The sequence below is a fragment of the Pseudochaenichthys georgianus genome, chromosome 23, assembly GCF_902827115.2.
Source record: "Pseudochaenichthys georgianus chromosome 23, fPseGeo1.2, whole genome shotgun sequence".
Taxonomy (NCBI): Eukaryota; Metazoa; Chordata; class Actinopteri; order Perciformes; family Channichthyidae; genus Pseudochaenichthys; species Pseudochaenichthys georgianus.
In genome coordinates this window covers 23,765,244-23,784,880 of record NC_047525.1, presented here as the reverse complement: position 1 = coordinate 23,784,880, position 19,637 = coordinate 23,765,244, and the positions used below count along the sequence as shown (strand labels likewise).

Sequence of the window (19,637 nt, the reverse complement as noted above, 5' to 3'; positions counted from 1 at the left end):
GTGCCCTTGAGCAAGGCACTGGACACCCCCCGACTCCCATTGCTCCCCTGGCGCTGTACAATAGCATGCTCACTGCTCCTAGTATATGTTAAAAGCAGAGAACACATGTCACTGTGTGCTCTGCATGTGTGACCATTAAAGAGGGGTTCATCCCTCAGATTCTATCTTTTAAAATCTGCACATTTCTCCACTTTCAATATAGTATATAGTGTCATATTGTATTATATTTGACTGTACTCAGTTTATGACATATGTTGTGTAAATATTGTCTTTATTTTGGATGTTTTACAATAGTCTTAACATTGTTTTATAATAGTACTGTTTTTATTATTTTTTATTAGATTTAGATGTATTAGATTTGTATTAGATTGTTTGCTACATATCCTTCTTTCTGTGTATTCGTATGCGCCACCAAAGCAAATACCTCGTATGTGTAACTTGCTAATAAAACCGATTCTGATGTATAGTTAAAAGACATTACATTACATGTCACTTGTTAGACTTTTTCTATCCAAAGCAACTTACATACTCAATACTGTGGACAATCGCCACATGGTTTGAACCTGTGACCACCTGATCCGAACACCAACGCACTAGGCCTCTGCACCACACGCCTCCTGACAATACGACAATATCCATCATTGCTCATGTTGCATAACAAACATACCTGCGGTTTAATTATTACAAATTGAATCACCAACACATTTTATTGATGCTATTGTCATTTGTGCAATCAACAACTATGGCAATAAAAAAATGCATCATTATTTTGCAGACAACAATAATATGATGTACCAATATATATATATATTTTTGACATTGTCACAGAAAATACATATACAGTAACACTGATAATTGGGTCGAACAAATATTGTAAACATTTAGTAAAACGGGCCAAATGGTCATTATAATCCGTTCCATCTACAGTAGCAGATTATAATGTTCATTTAGTTACTTATAATAATAATATAATGTTCACAGTATTTTGTCAAACCCTGTATACATTCATTACTTGGTCTATTTTCCATTTGCAAAATTACAATAAAAACATCATTAAATATTTTTTTACTTGTAACAAAATAACTTAAACATCTCATACAATACAAATGCACATTTCCACCGAATAAAAAAAAGAAAAGTATGCAATTTGGTCACCAGAGAAAAACAATTGTTGTAGACCTCATGTACTACATTTTTAATAAAGGTATATCTTCCCATATTTCATTGACGTGTCTCGGCAGTAAATCATACGAGTACAGAAAACTGTCATTCAGATACTGACCATCCTCTGTACTTGAGGCTACAAAGCGTTTGTGGTCTGGAGATTCTTTGCCTGTCGACTCATACGGGTCTGCCGACATCAGTCGCGTTTGTAACTGGCATTTCCTCCAGCCTACGGCCAGTTCTTTTGTGGCGAGAACAAGCCCTCCTTATGCTTCTCCCTGAGCTCATCCGACCGTCCATCTATCCATCCATATCTCCCTCACTTTCCCCCGTCCTGTCTGTCCTGTCTCTCCCCCTCCCTCTGACACATGCACCACAACAGCGCCCACACTCGGGTAAGTCATGTTCTCATGACTGAACATGATTGACTCAGTGAATAAGGCTTTAAAAACACACTGACTGTGCCCGGGCAGCAGCGATAGATCACTGGGCAACAGCTTTGAAATACAATGAAGGGATTCAAAGAGCCTCTGGCGATGGCTATCCACCATCTGGTCAGATCTTTGATACACAAAGCAGAGCGCTTGTCAAAGTGCTCGGCCTGTTGTTCGTGACTATAGTTGTAATTTGACAAATCGGAATAAAGTCAACAAGTCAACAAGACAAGCTGCTCTTTGATTCCCCTTTTTACATCTGATGCTTTACCAAAAGGCAGTATTGATAGGCATGTGCATCATGTACGTCGAGCAGGTGGGATTCGGGGAGTCTTGGAAACAGCAAACAAATTGATGACAGGAGTCCCATCTCAACAGGTAAAGACTTCCGCCAAACAAAGCGTTTGATTCAAGCCTCCGCGGATAGCTCAACACTGGAGCATGGCAACACGCTGAATTGACACGAGGCAGTAATAAAAAATAAAAAGCTGTTAAACACTGGCCAAGACAAGACAACTAATGTACTTCACCAGCCATTTTGGATCACAGCCAGCCAGTGTGTAGGGCGTTCTTCCGCTGCTCCCAAAAACCTCTTGGGATAGTTAAGTGCCAGAAGTGCTTGGGGGAATATTTTGTGACACACCCGCTTTCACAGCAGGTGAGTCGTCTCTCGTAGTCCGTGCACTCAGATGAGTATCAGCAGTGTCAGAAAAAACCACTTGTTTATCCAGAAGGCTCCTGGCACTAACAGAAGAACCTGGAGAGTGAGTTGTTATTCTGTGTTGCAGATTTCCCTTCTCTATTAATCATGCTTCATCCGCTCTCGTGTGCCTCCCCCACCGGCTGAGTGTCAGCGGCGTGGGTGAGTGTTTGAAGTGGGATGGAGATAGACACGGTTGAGAGCGTGTCAGAAGGGGCCATTTGGCTATTGTCAGTGTTGCAAACTGGTAATAGCTTCCTAGACTTGACCTGAAAGTTAAAAGAGAAAGAGAAAGTAAGACTCGCCGTCTCAAAAGTGTTTTCCGTTCCTGTTTTCTATGACAAATAATACATTTCCAAAGCGGATATCATCACTTTAGGTAATGATGAGTTCTCAAAGTACTGCTGAATATTTCATGATGTTAACTTACCAGGAATCGCCTTCCTGGAAGGGCTCACCAAAATGAAGGCACATTATCATGAAGGATTAATTAGGGCGAACCACGGTAACCCAAAGAGATTAGAGTGAATGTTGTTAATGGAATATTTTCTACCATGTATGTTTAGATGGAGGCGCCTACGTTTCTTTTAATAAAACAACAACAGGATAACCACTATAATTTGAGGTATATTCCGTCTGTTATATAACACCAGGATATGGCCCTCTATAAATAACTAATTGTGAAATGGCTCCCAGCGGAATCAAGAGCCGGAAGTCCAAAGCGAAAGTGCTCCTTGTGGTATAGAATCTATTCAGTCCTTGAGTTTCACATTATCACCCTTTTATACATGCATGCAATCATCCGTCTCGAGTGTAATAACTGCATTCCAATTTTCTCTGTAAAGGAGAAAAATAATTATTTCCGACGCTAGTTTATTCCATACAGCATGGAGTATGTATTGATGCATGATTTTTGTTTCTTAGTCCAATTTATAATAAAATAGAAAGCATATGTTTAATGGCTAACTTGTGTTTTCCCGGTTGCTTTATGGTGTTGTGTTTTCCCCTGTAACTTAAAATGCTTTCACTTTGGTTATGTGTCCTTATTTTACTTGCCAATTGCTTTTCTTTTAGCATTTAGCTTAACTTAGCTCCACTCTCTGTGAGGCTTTTGGTGGCAAAAAACCACAACATGGCTACAACCTACTTCTACTTCTTACATGCCATCTTTGGTCTACTTTGGTTTACTTATTGCACGTTGCTTTGGATAAAAGTGTCAGCTAAATGCGATGGAATTTAATAATATAATGTCTACAGCCATGGTAGCATCTCTGTGGTGCAGCAGTGCTTCGAGCTAAATGCTAACATCAGCATGCTAACATGTTCACACAAACAATGCTATCATGCTGATGTTTAGCCGGGATCTTTACCATCTTCGCTGTCTTAGTAATGACCTCATGCTGGTCAATTACTTGTTTTCACACATGTGTCTATGTATTGTATATTTATCTATCATACAAAGTGAAAACTAATTTTCACGTTTCATAAAGTAGCTAATCCACTCCGAATAATTACTCACCAGCCACACTATGATGACAAGACAAGCTGTGAAGGGGATGAGTGTCAGAAGCAGTGGATATCTCTTGGACCAGCTGTACTTACGACCCTCCCGCTGACCACCTGGAACAAGATAATATATTTAGAAATCTGATCCTGACTATGCCAATCATCTTTTCTTTTTTTTAAACTTTTTTTTATTCCACAACAGACATGAAGATGTACATACACAAATCACACCCGCCTCCGTTTACAGTCCACTCAAATATACACGTTATTGCTCACACATACATACATTACCCCTTTCCTTCCAAGTCTTGGCAAATGATATATAAATATAGACATTCATTCATTAATTCTCTGACGTTTCCCTGGGTACACAGGTATTCTTTCACACACAGTGACGTCACGAGCTACCCACAATGCAACGCACGCCATATATATATAAATACGCCATTTTCCTGGAGGTGCAAATATCCTGGAGGTGCAAATGTAAACAGCTAGCTAACGTAGCCAGGCAGAGCGCACTCGTTTTTTTTTCTGAATTAACGCCCTAAGAAATCGCTGCATGTCTTCGGATTACATCTCTGGACTTGAGGGGTGTGCTCTGGTCGTTACCAGCGTGAACTAGAGCTGTGTGGGTTGTCGGATTGCCCTTACAGACTGCCTGCAGATGTATGGAAAAACGACCCTCGAAAGTGGCCTTCGTCGATGTTGGCTGCATCTACGTCTAATTTCTGGAAACACCAGGGGAATACCCCACTTGTCACAATAATATTATCATGCCAATGCATGTGGTATTTTAGAGTTGACTAGATATTGATTAAAGCAATAGATTATGATATTCAGTACAGGAAGCTTAGCAACACCTAGACGGTGTACGGCTGCTTGCACCTCGCGTAAAATGGCAGATACCTGAAGTACGGTGTCGGCCCAATACCCGTATGTGTGTGTGAAAGATTGCTTACAAATCAGAAACAGGTTGCTAATCATCTTCATGCTTATTTATTGAACTAGCATCAAGGATTCAAGTGCTGTCTCTCAAAAAGACTCACGTTGACAAATGCATGCAAAAGCACACTTAGCAGGCTTTTATGACCCTCTATAACCGCTTAATTACCTGTGTGTTCAGGGTTAGCGTACATATCCGGTTCCTATCCCCAGTTGTGTTTTCTTGACCACAGAATCAATATCTGCCAACAAATAGGCCACTAAGCTTCTTTAGTGGTTGAGGAAGCCATTACAAAGGCATCAGCAATCAGCAAAAACACGTGGGTTTGCTGTCCTGGCTCCAAGATGGTGGAATTAGCTCCCCATTGACATCAGGACGGCAGATAGCTTACACACCTTCCAGACTGAAAACTCATCTCTTTCCACTCCACTTCGAGCGATAGAACTATTAACAAAGCACTTATATACTAATAAAGGGATGGCTTACCTAAAGCCAGTTGAGTAGCACTTGAAATGTTTTTGCTCTATGAAACCTGATGTACTTTATGATTCTGTTTTCTTCAAGTTTGTATTTTGTTGGTCGAACGCACTTATTGTGAGTCGCTTTGGATAAAAGCGTCAGCTAAATGCAATGTAATGTAAAATGCAAATGCATGACCGTACCTGGTATTTGTTGTGATGTAAGGCATGGTGGTGGCTTGCACGAGAAACCAGATGTTCCTTTGGAGGCCGCATGTAAGACGTCTTTGATGTAGTCAAAGTAAAGGCCCGACGTCAAGCTCCCTTCCTGATAGTGACACTGGAAGAGTTGCATCGCAGTTTCCTGGGGGATCAACAGCACAACAAGCAGCTCTGATAAACCTCAATGATGTAATTATATGTGCGAAACAGACCCTGAATGTGCAAAATATGACTTCCTAAAACCGAGCCCAAGTTGCTCAATCCTATCCAATTACTTACGAGCTCCTCGTGGTCAAAGGTGAAGCGTAAATTCTTCAGCATCGCAATGAAGACGACTATGTTTTCTTTATTGGAGGAAATGGTGCCAAACATGTTGGCTAGCTTCCTTAGACTCTGCTCCAAAGGATAGATGTTCAACACGACCCAGCACGTGCCAGCCTGCAGATGTGTACCAAAGAAATTATCACTGTTTGTTCAATCATTAATAATCTGTTTGACGTTATTCCTTCTTTCACCTCCTTATACTCACCACTTCTTTGGGAATGTAGCTAACAGGAATCTCATAATCAGAGGGGATATTCTGCTTCTACAGCGGAGAAGATGAGAAGATGTGTGTGGGGTTAAATACAAACACTAGACACATGTATGAATGTATGGGATATGCATCAACCCTGTATTAACTCACCAATAATGACAGCTTGTTCACATCGTCAGTAATCGGCGTCCCAAATTTTCCGGAGCAGAGATTTAAACTTGTGAACAGACTCAAGAGGAGACAAGGTGCTTTCAAGATCTAAAAGACAGAAGAAAATTAATGCTCTGAAAAAACGGAACGGTTGACTTTAATTTAACGTTTTATGTCAACACAATAAGGTTAAATAATAGGTTAATATTATTGCTTTCAACTAACCTTATTGTGAGTAATTTCTTTTGACATTTAAGGATTACATAATATTTGTATATACACAACATCATAGCAGTCAACTCTTTGATGATTATCATTTCCATTACAACATGAACGCCCGGTATATGAAAACACGTGCAAATAATGTCATATATTATGTGTAAAAAAAACAAAAAAGGACAATTTCTTACTCAAACAGGATTCGATATACTGTAGTATAGTTTTACTTTGTTTTCAAGGACTCAGGGACTTTCAAATTATACCAAATTCTCTGCTTTTCATTTCTGAACGAGACTAGCTACCTGTAAATACATGTGTCCAAAGGTAATACACTTGTTTTTTGAATTTTTAAAGCAAAAAAAGCTAAAGCAAAGGAATCATCAATGAAACTGATAAAATACATAATAGTTAGTTACAACCCTAGTCCAAAATAAAAACTATTTAGACCGTGGATTCATTTCACGCCTGAATGATAATCAAATAATAAGACACTGCAGGATTATGCACAGACGTTTTTTTCTGCTTTGACGATTTGCCACTTGAAAGACTTTAAGATATCAAATGCAAAAAGCATGCAATGAGGTTGAATCTGATGAATCACACTTCAAAGTTGCCAGAGCGAGTGTTGGCTTCAAAGGATTTTTTCATCCTTGTCAAATGAATGTGCAGATGGACGTCTGCGAACGCACAATCTCTTCTGTTCAATATATTGAGTCAAAGTCAATCGTTTCTCTTTTCTTCTCCTTTCAGGAGAATACTGTCTGCTGTTTGTGCGACTGTGTGGTAAAGTGTCTTTGTGTGTTTCGAAAAGCGCTATATAAATTAAATGCATTATTATTATTATTACAACACCAGCAGTGACTGTAGACCTCTTTACACGTTTAGAACTGATGTATTTATATCTTAAATACACATGTATCACTTTTAAAAGAAATACTGAGGTTTTGTCAGTGGAGTTATTCTTATTTTTTACACTGCATGTTTAGATACTATTTTCATTTCATTTCAAACCTTTATTTAACCAGATTGGTCCCATTGAGATCATAGATCTCTTTTTCAAGGGAGACCTGCAATGGAAATATTAAAGCACTGATGTATTTATGTCTTAAATTCACACATTTTTCACTACGATGTATTCAACACTGAAAAAAGAAACACATTTTTCTGATTGTACAGTAATATATTGTAAGAATAAAGAAGAATATACAAACATACATCTCTCTCTGTTATTTAACCATATAATACAGCTTCATCACTGAATACACTTTTACAACAAACTGTTTCTGTAAGAGAAATAAATGATACTTACTTTCTTCCTCATATGGAGCAAGAATCCGTGGTTGCTTAAATCCAAGGCATGAAATGAAGTGTTTCCAGTTAAGAGACAGAGCTCATAGTGTGTGTGTTTGTGTGTGTGTGTGTGTATATGTACATGTACATGTGTGTGTGATGTCCGAGCGCCTAGTGAAACTGCAGTCTGCTCTCGCTCCAGACAGATTGGAGAAGTGTTCTGACGCGGCGGAGAGGCCGCCTACAGGCTGAGTCACCGTGTCACACACTGCATCTGTCTCAGACTTTTTCCATAAACTCCTACGTATCAGTGTGTCCGTCAGGAGAAAGTGGGCGCCTGTTCTCCGGAGGGAATATTCTGTTTAGAATAAGTCAAGGTTACTCCCAAAACTACTACGTGAGAATTAGGTTTTTGGTACAGTTTGAAGGTGTTTTGAGGGTGGCTGATTTTCATTTTTTCAGTATTGTTATCCATTTGGATTAATGGATTTCATCATTGTCATCATCATTTATTCTCAAATTAAACTAAAAAAATCACGAGACATAATGGAGACATGTGAAATGGGACACCCCAATAAGATATAGGAAGCTTGAGCCCAGACAATAAGAACATACAACGTAACATATGTTCTTTATTTAATATTAATACATAAGGAATTGAGAGAGTTAACGTATTTATTATGAAACATTACAATCAGGGTTCGAGTTATAAACTGAGCTCTATGGGGTGTGCACGCACGCACGCAGGGCCGGCCCTGACCAATTTCCCGCCCTAGGCAAGATTTTAGCTGGCGCCCCCCCCCCCCCCAAAATGCAGACACTCACTAAGTGGGGGGGGCTCCTCTAGGGGGTCCGGGGGCATGCACCCTCGGGAAGACTTTTTTTTTTTTATATTGAAGTTGAAAGCATCAATCTGGTGCACTTTGAGAGCAACATTAGGAGCTCTATGGAAACACCTCTCAACACCCAGATGAAACAGAACTGTAAGCAGATTTTCTTTTTCTTTATAGATATTTTACAAATCACTCTCCTTTCAAACTGTATTCTTGTTTATTAATAACAACTTTTTTGTACTGTCAGTATTTTATACCTGTTTTTCACCTATTCTCTTATTTTTTTATAACTATAATGATCATATAAAGGTGTGCCTTTACCTCACTGAGCTGAGGTTATCAGAGCCTCTCAGTCTTTCAGGAGAAAGCTCTCTAAAGCTCTCCCCCTCGCGGCCGCTTACACAGTCAATTCCAATGTTAATAAAAGCACACAGAAGCTGTGTATGTTTTTTGGGAGTTTGATTTATTTTAAATGAATAAAAATACAATATTAAAACCTATAATTGCACACTAAAACCATTATTTCAAAAAAAGAACAATTTCACAAAAACCTTTGGTTTTTACTGGGGCTGGGGGGTTCAACTTGATTTTGGGGGGGGGGGGTGCCATAGTTTATGGGTGCTGTACGCAATATAGGCGTAGTTCTGTTAGTATAAGATAATAAGATGTACTTTGTTGATCCAAAATCGGGAAATTGTGTTGTTATGAAATAAATAAAATATATATTCTTTTATTTCTAACTTTTTTTTTTTTCAATTTTCGGCGCCCCCTATGGGTTGATGCGCCCTTAGCATTCGCCTATACTGCCTATGCCGAGGGCCGGCCCTGCACGCACGAACGCACGAACACACACACACACACACACACACACACACACACACACACACACACACACACACACACACACACACACACACACACACACACACACACACACACACACACACACACACACACACACACACACACACAGCAGCAGCCCTCTTCTTGCTACAAACTTAAATATGAAAAGGTTCAACTACGCACACACACATCATCGCAGCATGCACGCAAGATTCGCAGGCATAGATTCCGCAATAATGTATTGCGCACGAGGTGCAGCGCAGGCATATTGTCATTCAAGAGATGCGTAGTTCTTTTGGAAAACATGTTTTTCTTTTAGCCTATTTACCTCGTTAACGTAAATAATACTCATTGCATTGACACATGCATTATTTGCGATTACAATAATGGTTGTTGGTAATGTATTAGCGACCCCCACAGATGTATGATTTCACTGCGTCCGTGGGAGCTCAGACCCCTCCTTATGGGAGCTCAGACCCCATTGGCTCCCACATAACTCGAACCCTGATTACAACCCAAAAACATCCGACACTGCATTTCATCTGATATATTTGCTTAATACACCGTTGCAGTCAGTACATATGAAGTAAAAGCCAATATCATGTATGTTGTTGTGTCCCTGGGAAAGACACTTCACCTCAGGTTGCTCCTGTAGAGATTGCCCAGTATGTAAGTCACTTTAGATAAAAGCGTCTAACAAGTGACATGTAATTGATTTCTATTATCAAATCAGTATCAATCACAAAGGAAAACACTGCACGTCCATCATTATCACTAACCGTTGCCATCACTGCGGTGTGGAATGTTAGCATTGCACAATATGATACAGCCTGATTTTAATACAGTCTATGGATTTAGCGTGCTCTGTAACAGGTATGTGACCAAGTGACCTCTCGTGAATGAAGTCACAATCAGGGTACTTTGCACAGGAGAGGTGGAAGTGAAAACGCAGCAGAGCTGAGTCAGGTCGTCTAGGTTACGTCTAACCCAGACATAAAAAACACACGACTGCCTGCAGCTGTGACACAGTGCAGACAGATGTGACGCTAGCATGTTGTAAGTGAGTCCAGCTTGAGTTTGTTTTATGATAATAATCTTTATTGTGAGCAGGAAGATATAAATGAGGAACTTATGGAGTTTGCCTTTCGATGAGAGCATTCAGGATGCCTACAAGCGGCCATGTTCAATACAAAAAAATGTTTTCATATCCTAGAAATACGACTTGGTTGCAGGTGTGTCTCACTGAGTGGACAGCCACTCGTGAAGGTAAACATAATACTGGTTGTTAAAACATTAGAAAATCACAACAGGAGAACGTCCATATTGTCACATGTATTTAATACCTTTGGTTACTTCACAGATGTGGATGAATGATGTGAAATATAATCAAGTGTTAAATCAGACTTTAGTTCCACCTGGAGTAAATCCACAAGCTACCCTGCAGTCTACAAAGTACTTCAGACTAGCTGCTCCTTCACCAGCTTTGAGAACACTTTCATGATCAATCATTATAAAACATATCATATATATTATTCTGAAACGGACCAATCTGCAAAAAGACCATACTTTTGGTACTTTACTGTAACTATATTTTGATTCCAATACTTCTGTACTTTTACTTGAGTAACCTTTGTAACAGCCCTGCTGAAAAAAAACAGCTTAGACCAACTTAGCAGCAGTAGATATGGAATGGAATGGTTGGCTGGTTTAGAGGGATTTTGACACTTTAGCTGGTTTAGCTGGTTTAGCTGGTACCAGTTAAACCAGCTAAACCAGCTAAACCAGCTAAACCAGCCATCCTGGCCATATAAAAAACCCAGCATACCAGCATAGCTGACATTGTAAAGTGTTCATAACAGTATTTTAATTGAATAAATAGCAATAAATAGCTAGTTAATATAATAAAATACACAGTAACAATACAATAATTATACAAATAACAACCAACCTGCAAATCAACCGATACATCAACATTAATATATAATCTAAAACAGGTGCATTTGATTTAAAATAAAAGTAATTGCAGGGACGCAGGAAGGGGGGGTGCTGAGGGGGCTGCAGCACCCCCATCTGTTGGCAGAGAGTTGTAACTGCAACGCCAAAAAGTTCACTAAACAAATCAAGACAAAAGTTTTATTTTCAGTTACTATTTTTGAGTTAGCATTTTAGTGTAAACTGTCTATAACAAGCTTCACTATATAAGAGAAAGTGATAATGAGGAGATATTATTCTGAAATGGACCAATCTGCACAATGGCTACTTTTGCTTTTACTTTAAGTATATTTTGATGCTCATACTTTTGTACTTTTACTTGAGTAACATTTTGAATGCAGAGCTTTTACTTGTATCATCCTTCACTCTGTACTTCTACTACAAGATCTGAGTACTTCTCCCACCTTTCACATCTATAATTATTGTATGTTGAGTACAGCACACAACCATTTTCCCACTACCATCGGATCTTTCTGTGTGTGTTTCTGAGCTCCACTAGGTGGTGAAGTGTTCGCCAACAAAGTCCTGTATGACGCGTCTGGATCTGGAAACTTGGAATGCATCGAGCTTCTTCTGCAGAACGGAGCCAACCTCAATGTAGCTTTGCCTGCCAGCTGCCCATCCACAGAGCTGTGAGGGACACATACTGTGAGCACCAATTATCCAGCATTACTACCATGCAAACATCTTAAGAATATCAGAGTTCTAGAGTTCACCTATTATGCAAAATCCACTTTTTCATGTCTTTTCTCCATCAGCATGTGTCCCCTCTTCTTCATGTCTCTTCTACATCAACATGTGTCCCCTCTTCTTCATGTCTCTTCTACATCAACATGTGTCCCCTCTTCTTCATGTCTCTTCTACATCAACATCTGTCCCCTCTTCTTCATGTCTCTTCTACATCAACATGTGTCCCCTCTTCTTCATGTCTCTTCTACATCAACATGTGTCCCCTCTTCTTCGTGTCTCTTCTACATCAACATGTGTCCCCTCTTCTTCATGTCTCTTCTACATCAACATGTGTCCCCTCTTCTTCATGTCTCTTCTACATCAACATGTGTCCCCTCTTCTTCATGTCTCTTCTACATCAACATGTGTCCCCTCTTCTTCATGTATTTTCTACATCAACATGTGGAGGAAAAAAGATTCTCTCTCTTTTTGTCCTGATCCATTTCTATAAAAACCTGTCTGAAAATGAGCTGATCAGATTTTGCCCACTTTATGATGTCATAACGATGTTTTGTCTTGTGTAACCATTAGCCAATCATCAACCAAGGTAACCCCCCCCCCCCCTTATCACCTGAATCTCCTCCTAGAGCACCAATAGGCACATTCACACCGAATTACTTTTCCCACAAAGGTTCATGAGAACTTAGTTCATGAGAACTCTTTAGTTCTCATGAACAGATCGCGTTCACACCGGAATAAGTCCCTGAGGGAGGATTAGGCAAATGAAGCCGCTGACGTCACTTCTTCTTCTTCTGCTTTGGGTTTACTGGCTGGCCGCAAACCACTTCACGGCGTATGCTGCCGCCCAAAGTCCCCGGCCGGAAGTCCCCGGAGTTGGGGAAGGCTTCAGTAGAAGCTGCTGGGACTCCCAGCAGCTTCTACTGAAGCCTTCCGAGTAAATCGACAGAACGCCGACACCTCCTCATCTCCACCGCTCCCATGTTTTATTTTGTGTTGCCATAAGTTAGTCTCTCTGCGTTTCTGCGCTGGGCTAATGCTAATGCTAATAATGCTAATGCGAGGATAATAAAATGGCGGCTTCACAAAACTTTTTGGGAGTTTTACGGGGCGTGGTTTGCAATCCGCCCAGCCAATCAGAAATAGGAACCTTTTTCTCCCACGAAAGTCGGATGAAAGGGGGTGAAAAGGTTCTCATGAACTAATTTTAATTTAATTTGAGTTCCGGCTCTTTTTGGTGTGAATGCAACATTTCGGAACTATATCGGAACTAAAGTGGGAAAAGTACTGCGGTGTGAACGCGCCTATTGAGTTATTTGTAACCAAATCTCTCTCAGAGGGGCGTGGGGAGGGGCTCTTTATTTTCATCTAAAGTAACAGACAGAGAATCAGCACTTTTGAAACAGGGCTGAAACAGAGGGGATTATGGGTAATGCTGCAATGATCTGTTTGGTGTTTCAGCCAATCAGAGACAGGCTCTGTATATATCTGAGACCTGTGATATATTGATGAATGTGACGGCCCCAGAGCCTGGGGCCTGTGAGTGTGTGTGAATGTTGCAGGTCCTGCGATGGGGTGGAGCTGAAGAGGCCAATCAGCGTGATCGGGGACACCTGGCCGGAGGTGCTACTTAAGCCCAGCTGCCCGGAGTCACAGCCCCGTCATGTCTCTCTCCAAGCCTGCTGCACTCACCGCGATCCTTTCCCCTCGTCCACCCTCTGCTGTTTTTGGTGTTGCCGAATAAAGTGCCGAGATTATTGGAAGCTTTGAGCGTCTCTCCTGGTTTTTCTGTTGTGGCCAACGGGCCGGTCATAACAATGAACAACAGTATAACAGGGGACCTTTAATGTATATTATATAGTTACAGAAAGAAAGACATTCCAGGAGTCAAGTTGCCATTCCTCTCTTCTCACATATGGCGCGTTTCCACTGCAGGCCTCGCTCGGCCTCGCTCGGCCTCGCTCGGCCTCGCTCGGTTTGGTTAGGCCTTATTAGGCCCGGCTCACTTTAATGCTGCGCTTCCATTACAGTTTAGGAACTGGGGTAGTTACTATAGTAACGCAGTGTAGGCGGAGCCGTGACGTCATCTTCAATGAGCCCCAGAAAAACAACACAGCCGTTAGCTGTTAGCCCTCAGAGCTCACAGCTCCTCATATCTGTTCAGAAACTAGACAGAAGTTAAACAAGTACAAACCACAGACTGCCTGTGTCATGGAGAATACAGTCGCTGCTTTATTTATGTCTGTAGGCCGTTGTTGTGAGTGTGGACGGTCGGAGCATATACAACGTTAGCTTAGCCAAGCTCCATTTAGAAAACACGCATTTTAAAAGGTTGTTCGCCTGCCGTCTGTCTGCAGACTTGTCAAAGCATGAATTCATGGTTTTTACTAACCAGTATCAGTATGTTGTTACTTCGGCATCATTTTGAAACGTGTATTACAATTAAATCACGGTCAAATGTGTTCATCTTGTTGTAGTTGTAGCCCCCTTGCCAGCGATTCTCTCTCTAGTTTAGCATACTCAGCCCGACTCAGCCTGGTTGTTCCTGGCCCTAGAACCACGATTTAGTCGGGCCAGAAAAAAGGTGAAAAAGTAGCCCCGGGCCAAAACCAGGCCAAGTGGAAACGCAACCAAAAACTGGCCCCGCACGGCTCGGCACGCTTAAAGCGAGCTACCCGCTGCAGTGGAAACGCGCCTTGAGAGGCCAACTTGATCAAACTGTGAAGTGTCTCCCTCTGCACCTCACAGCTCTGCCGTCACTCTGGTGATTTTCCACAAAGAGTCTTCTGTGTATCACTGCAGTTTCATCACTGAACAACACTGCAGCAAAACCACAATGTAATGAACACGTTTCCCCATGTCCTGTTTTCTGGTTTTAGCATTTGTTTTTCACTGTGTCTGGTTTTCACTCTCATGCTGTTTCCCCTCCCCCTCTCTCTCTGTCCTTCTCAGAAAATATCAAATTCCAAAACAGCTTGATTGGCACCAATGTATCAATGACAATAGCAGAAAATCCTTCTTTTGTGTGTGTGTGTGTGTGTGTGTGTGTGTGTGTGTGTGTGTGTGAGTGAGAGAGAGAGAGACTTATGAAGAGCTGATCATATATATACGTGTCCAAATCAACTGTTCATCGTCACACATTTACACTGCACTTAAGTGGGAATTAACCCATTATAGTGTTTGGATACTTTGCGTCCACTAACCCTCCATCATAGAATTATCATAATCATGTGTGCCTTGCTCAAGGGCACCACGCCAGGTGAACTGGGACCTCTTCAAGTACCAGACCACACTCCATATTTTAGGTCTGTCCGGGACTTGAACCCTACACTGCCGGACACAATACTATACATTATATAATACTATATACTACTATACTATTCTATACTTTGCTTACTGTAGGCTACTATACTAACCAGGTTGACTGATGACTGATATACTGTGTATATACTGTATATGTGTGTTTTTAAATTAGTTGAAAGCATTACTATTAAGTTTAAATTAGTGCTGTCAAAATTATCGCATTAACGGCGGTAATTAATTTTTTGAATTAATTGCGTTTAAATATTTAACGCATGTGCAGAATGGCCCGCCCCATACGTGCCACCAGTGGCAGCGCCAGGGTATGAATGGGGTAGGCTACACCCATACCAAGAAATGGCTTAGCCCCACCATGAAGAATGATGTTAAAGTAAGCAAAATAAAGTCTGCCAACTCGCGCGGAGTAAATTGCACAGACAGCAGTTAGTCAGATTGATTTCAGTAGCCACGGTTTTGAAAACTTTTGTCACGTAGTGATTAGTGTTGCACGGTGTACCGATACTTGAAAGGTACCGCGATACCCTGCCGTTAAAAACGGTACGATTCCTCCGTTTCATTAGTATCGGTACTTTAAGAATGACGGGGAAAGTACCCCCGTGAAAAAGCGCCGTTTTAATAAGAGCCGTGTGTGTTCAGCGCTCTGCTTCCACTCCTTGCACTGCAGCCGTGCCTGCAGTCCCGCTGCTCTCAAGCACGTTCTCAGTCCCTCCCCTCTCTCGTGCACACGGCCACGCGCTAGCTGCCAGAGCATGTGAGAAAACGAGAAGCATGGCTGCAAGTGGGAGTGCAACTGCCGCTGCGCCTCGGCTTGTTGACAAAAAAGACGCCAGAAGTCTGTGAACGGGCCGTTCAGGTGTTCAGAGCATAGCTCCCTGTCGGAGCGGCAGAGCGTGATGTGCACTGAAAAGTGTTTCTGTCGCAATATTATCGTTGACCAAACTTAACTAGCAAACTAGCATCACTATCTGCTAACGTTAGCTTTAGCCTTCGTTTTCTATTAGTTTTTTTCATAGGCTATAAACGGAGGTGGTATAAGTATATATCTTGTACTTGAGTAAAAGTAGAAGTACCCGGGTCTTGTACTTGAGTTAAAGTAGAAGTACCAGAATGTAGGAACAATCCTGCAATCAAAATGTTCCCAAATAAAAGTACAAAAGTATTATCATCAAAATATAGTTAAAGTAGCGACAGTAAAAGTAGAAGTACTCAGGTCTTGTACTAGAAGCACCAGAGTGTAGAATACTCTGTTACAGTAAAAGTACTGCATTCAAAATATTCCTCAAGTAAAAGTATTAAAGTAGCGACAGTAAAAGTAGTCATTGTGCAGATTGGTCCATTTCAGAATAATATATATGATGTGTTTTATAATGATTGATCATGAAAGTGTTCTCAAAGCTGGTGAAGGTGCAGCTAGTTTGAATCTTGTGGATTTACTCCAGGTGGAACTAAAGTCTGATTTAACACTTATTATTATTATATTTCACATCATTCATCCACATCTGTGAAGTAACTAAAGGGATTAATACATGTAGTGGAGTAAAAGTACACCATGTACCTCTGAACTGTAGTGGATTAGAAGAACAAAGTAGCAAAAGAAACATTGACATACTTAAATAAAGTACAAGTATCTCAAAATTGTACCCAAGTAGTACTTGAGTTTATGAATTTAGTTACTTTACACCAGTGGCTATAAAGATAGAAAGACTAAGCCTTGCACAGAGGCATGAAAATACATTTTCAAAATGCTCAACAGTGCTGCCAAAATGTTAAACTCACTGCTACACAATTAAAATAAATGCTTTTATATATATTTATATTAGATGTGACTCTTTGGCATTTCTGTTCTTAGTAACACTGCTGCTTTAGTTGTTCTGACTGCTAAAATCATCTGTTATTCCTAATTTTAAAGCCGATATTCCGTGTTTCCCTTTTTTTAAGAAAAGTATCGAAAAAGAATCGGAATCGCAATTCTTGACTTGGTATCGGTATCGAAACCAAAATGTTGGTATCGTGACAACACTAGTAGTGATCGTCTTCTCAATAGAACATCTTTGATAACGGCGTGGTGTTGTTGCAGGAAGTCCCGACGGAGAATACCTTTGCTGTAGTACAGGGCAGAGCCAAATAATAGTAATAATATGGCTCTGGTACAGGGGTGCACATAACTGGTACGCAGGGTATGTGCGTAATCTGAAATGCGTACCGTCACTTGTGTCACAAAGCGCATTTGCGTACCGACTACTTGTGAAGCTTTTCCAGAAGGCGGTTAGATCACCGGACGACAGAGTCGGTCTCCATGTGCACAGACAGGGCTGCTGTTAACGTCGGTCTGTACAACGGAACTGTGCCAAAACTACGCCAACCGGCTGCGGAGGGAGACCCCCCCCTTCACTGGAGAACTGCGCTAAAACAGCTGATCACAACGTTCACACTAGGCTTGTTTGAGACAAGCAAGACCTGCGCAGTTGCGATCAACGTCTTGCTAGTGCGTTGCATGATGGTTATTCATTTTGTCCGACTTGCTCTGGAGGCTCGCCCACATGAGACTTTGAAATCTCGCGGGACAAAGACGCCCGCAGCCTTGAGAGGGAGGCGAGGCGAGTTGGCGCAGTTGCTCTCCACGAGCTGCGGAAGCGAAATGCTTGATGGGAAACGGCTCGCTGGTATCTCGAGCTGAGCGCTCATTGGTGGTTTTTACCACGTGCTGCTGATGAAGCTCTCCCATTGGCTGGCAAAAGTTTGTTGTTGTTTTGTGTCAGTTTTACGTCGCCACATCCATTCCCATTTTTCATCATTGTTCCACAATGGTTATCATCATGAAATTAATATCTATATATTTTATACTATACTGCTTACCGTTTTCATACTTTATATATCTTAGCATATTCATACACACTGTTCATACTGCTCACAGGCTGATATCTAGTGTATTCATACACACTGTTCATACTGCTCACAGGCTGATATCTAGTGTATTCATACACACTGTTCATCCTGCTCACAGGCTGATATCTAGTGTATTCATACACACTGTTCATACTGCTCACAGGCTGATATCTAGTGTATTCATACACACTGTTCATACTGCTCACAGGCTGATATCTAGTGTATTCATACCCCGCTGTTTATTCATCATTCAATTCATTCTATGTTATTCTGTAGATTGTGTACATTACTTTCCACTTCACTGCTTGTTGTACCTGGTTAGAAGCTAAACTGCATGTCGTTGTCTCAGTACCTGTAATCTGTGCAATAACAATAAAGTTGAATCTAATCTTGAGCAGGAACACATGTATTTACTTAGTACATATCTGACATTAACGACACAACACATGTGTGCATTCTTTATAAATGCAAACCGAAGGTGGCGGTATGCACCTTAAAGTTGTTTGCAATCCGCCAAAAACCGAGAGAAGAAGAAGAAGAATGCGAAGAAGAAGATGAAGAAGAAGAAGCCAACTCGGAGCTGTCCGACTTCAGGCGAGCTTTTTGACACCTCCCCCGGCTGCGATCGGCTACTCTCGTCTACTTTCGAGGCGAGCCGCAATGTGTCTCAAACAAGCCTAGGGCTGAAGTCGAATAGTCCATTTAGCTTAGGAACCTTCCTAAAGGAGTGAAATGACCCGGAAGTCCCTCAGTGGCAGCCATGATAAGTGCCGTTCGAATTCTCTAGAATGATGAGAATGATAGGAAAGGAGGTTTCAAACTTCCTTTATAACCTCCATTAGCTTAGGAACCACTGGACCTCCCTCACCGAAAGGAGAGGAGAAAATGCTGCCCCACAATGCCTTGCAGCCGCAGCATTTGCCGTCACTCAACAGTCGGCCGTTCACGGAAACAACCGATTATGACGGAGAAATGATATCATGAAAGTTACGGTGCTTATTAAGCATTTTAAAACATAGGTGGTAAGTTGCCAAAGTGCTTTGTTTTGAACGTTCATCAGTATTATAATCAAAAAGAGAAATATGAACGTTAGTTTTCACTGAAATGATCAAATAAAGTCAACATTTCAGTCTTTACTGAGCTGTGTGGGGTTTGTTCAACTTTTAAAAGATGTTTGAATGGTGATATACACAGTGATAGATGTTAAGGACTAACGTTTATAATAAATACATCTGTATTGATTTTAAGATTTTTAGTTCATACAATCATACGTAGGCCTATTGGGATCATTAGTATTAATGTGGACCGGAGGGAGAGGGTGACGAGCATAAGTTTCACTTTCCTTTTGTATTTCAATTCCAACTTTGGTCATGAAGAATATGTTTCTCTGTTGTCCACGTTCATAAAGCAAAGCAGCAGCTTCAGAGCACGGTGCAGAGTCTCTAGATGAGTCC

The 19,637-nt window shown here is 41.1% G+C and overlaps 1 protein-coding gene across 1 annotated transcript; it reads right to left on the bottom strand.

Annotated features, from left to right (window-relative positions):
• Positions 1-693: 693 nt before the first annotated feature.
• Positions 694-7,785, bottom strand: LOC117468323 (uncharacterized). Its single transcript, XM_034112385.1, has 7 exons — positions 7,641-7,785; positions 6,113-6,220; positions 5,957-6,013; positions 5,707-5,865; positions 5,410-5,569; positions 3,818-3,918; positions 694-2,567 (listed from the first exon to the last, which is right to left on the bottom strand). The coding sequence occupies exons 1-7, from the start codon at positions 7,650-7,652 to the stop codon at positions 2,412-2,414; spliced, it is 753 nt and encodes a 250-aa protein (XP_033968276.1). The 5' UTR covers positions 7,653-7,785; the 3' UTR covers positions 694-2,411.
• Positions 7,786-19,637: the final 11,852 nt, after the last annotated feature.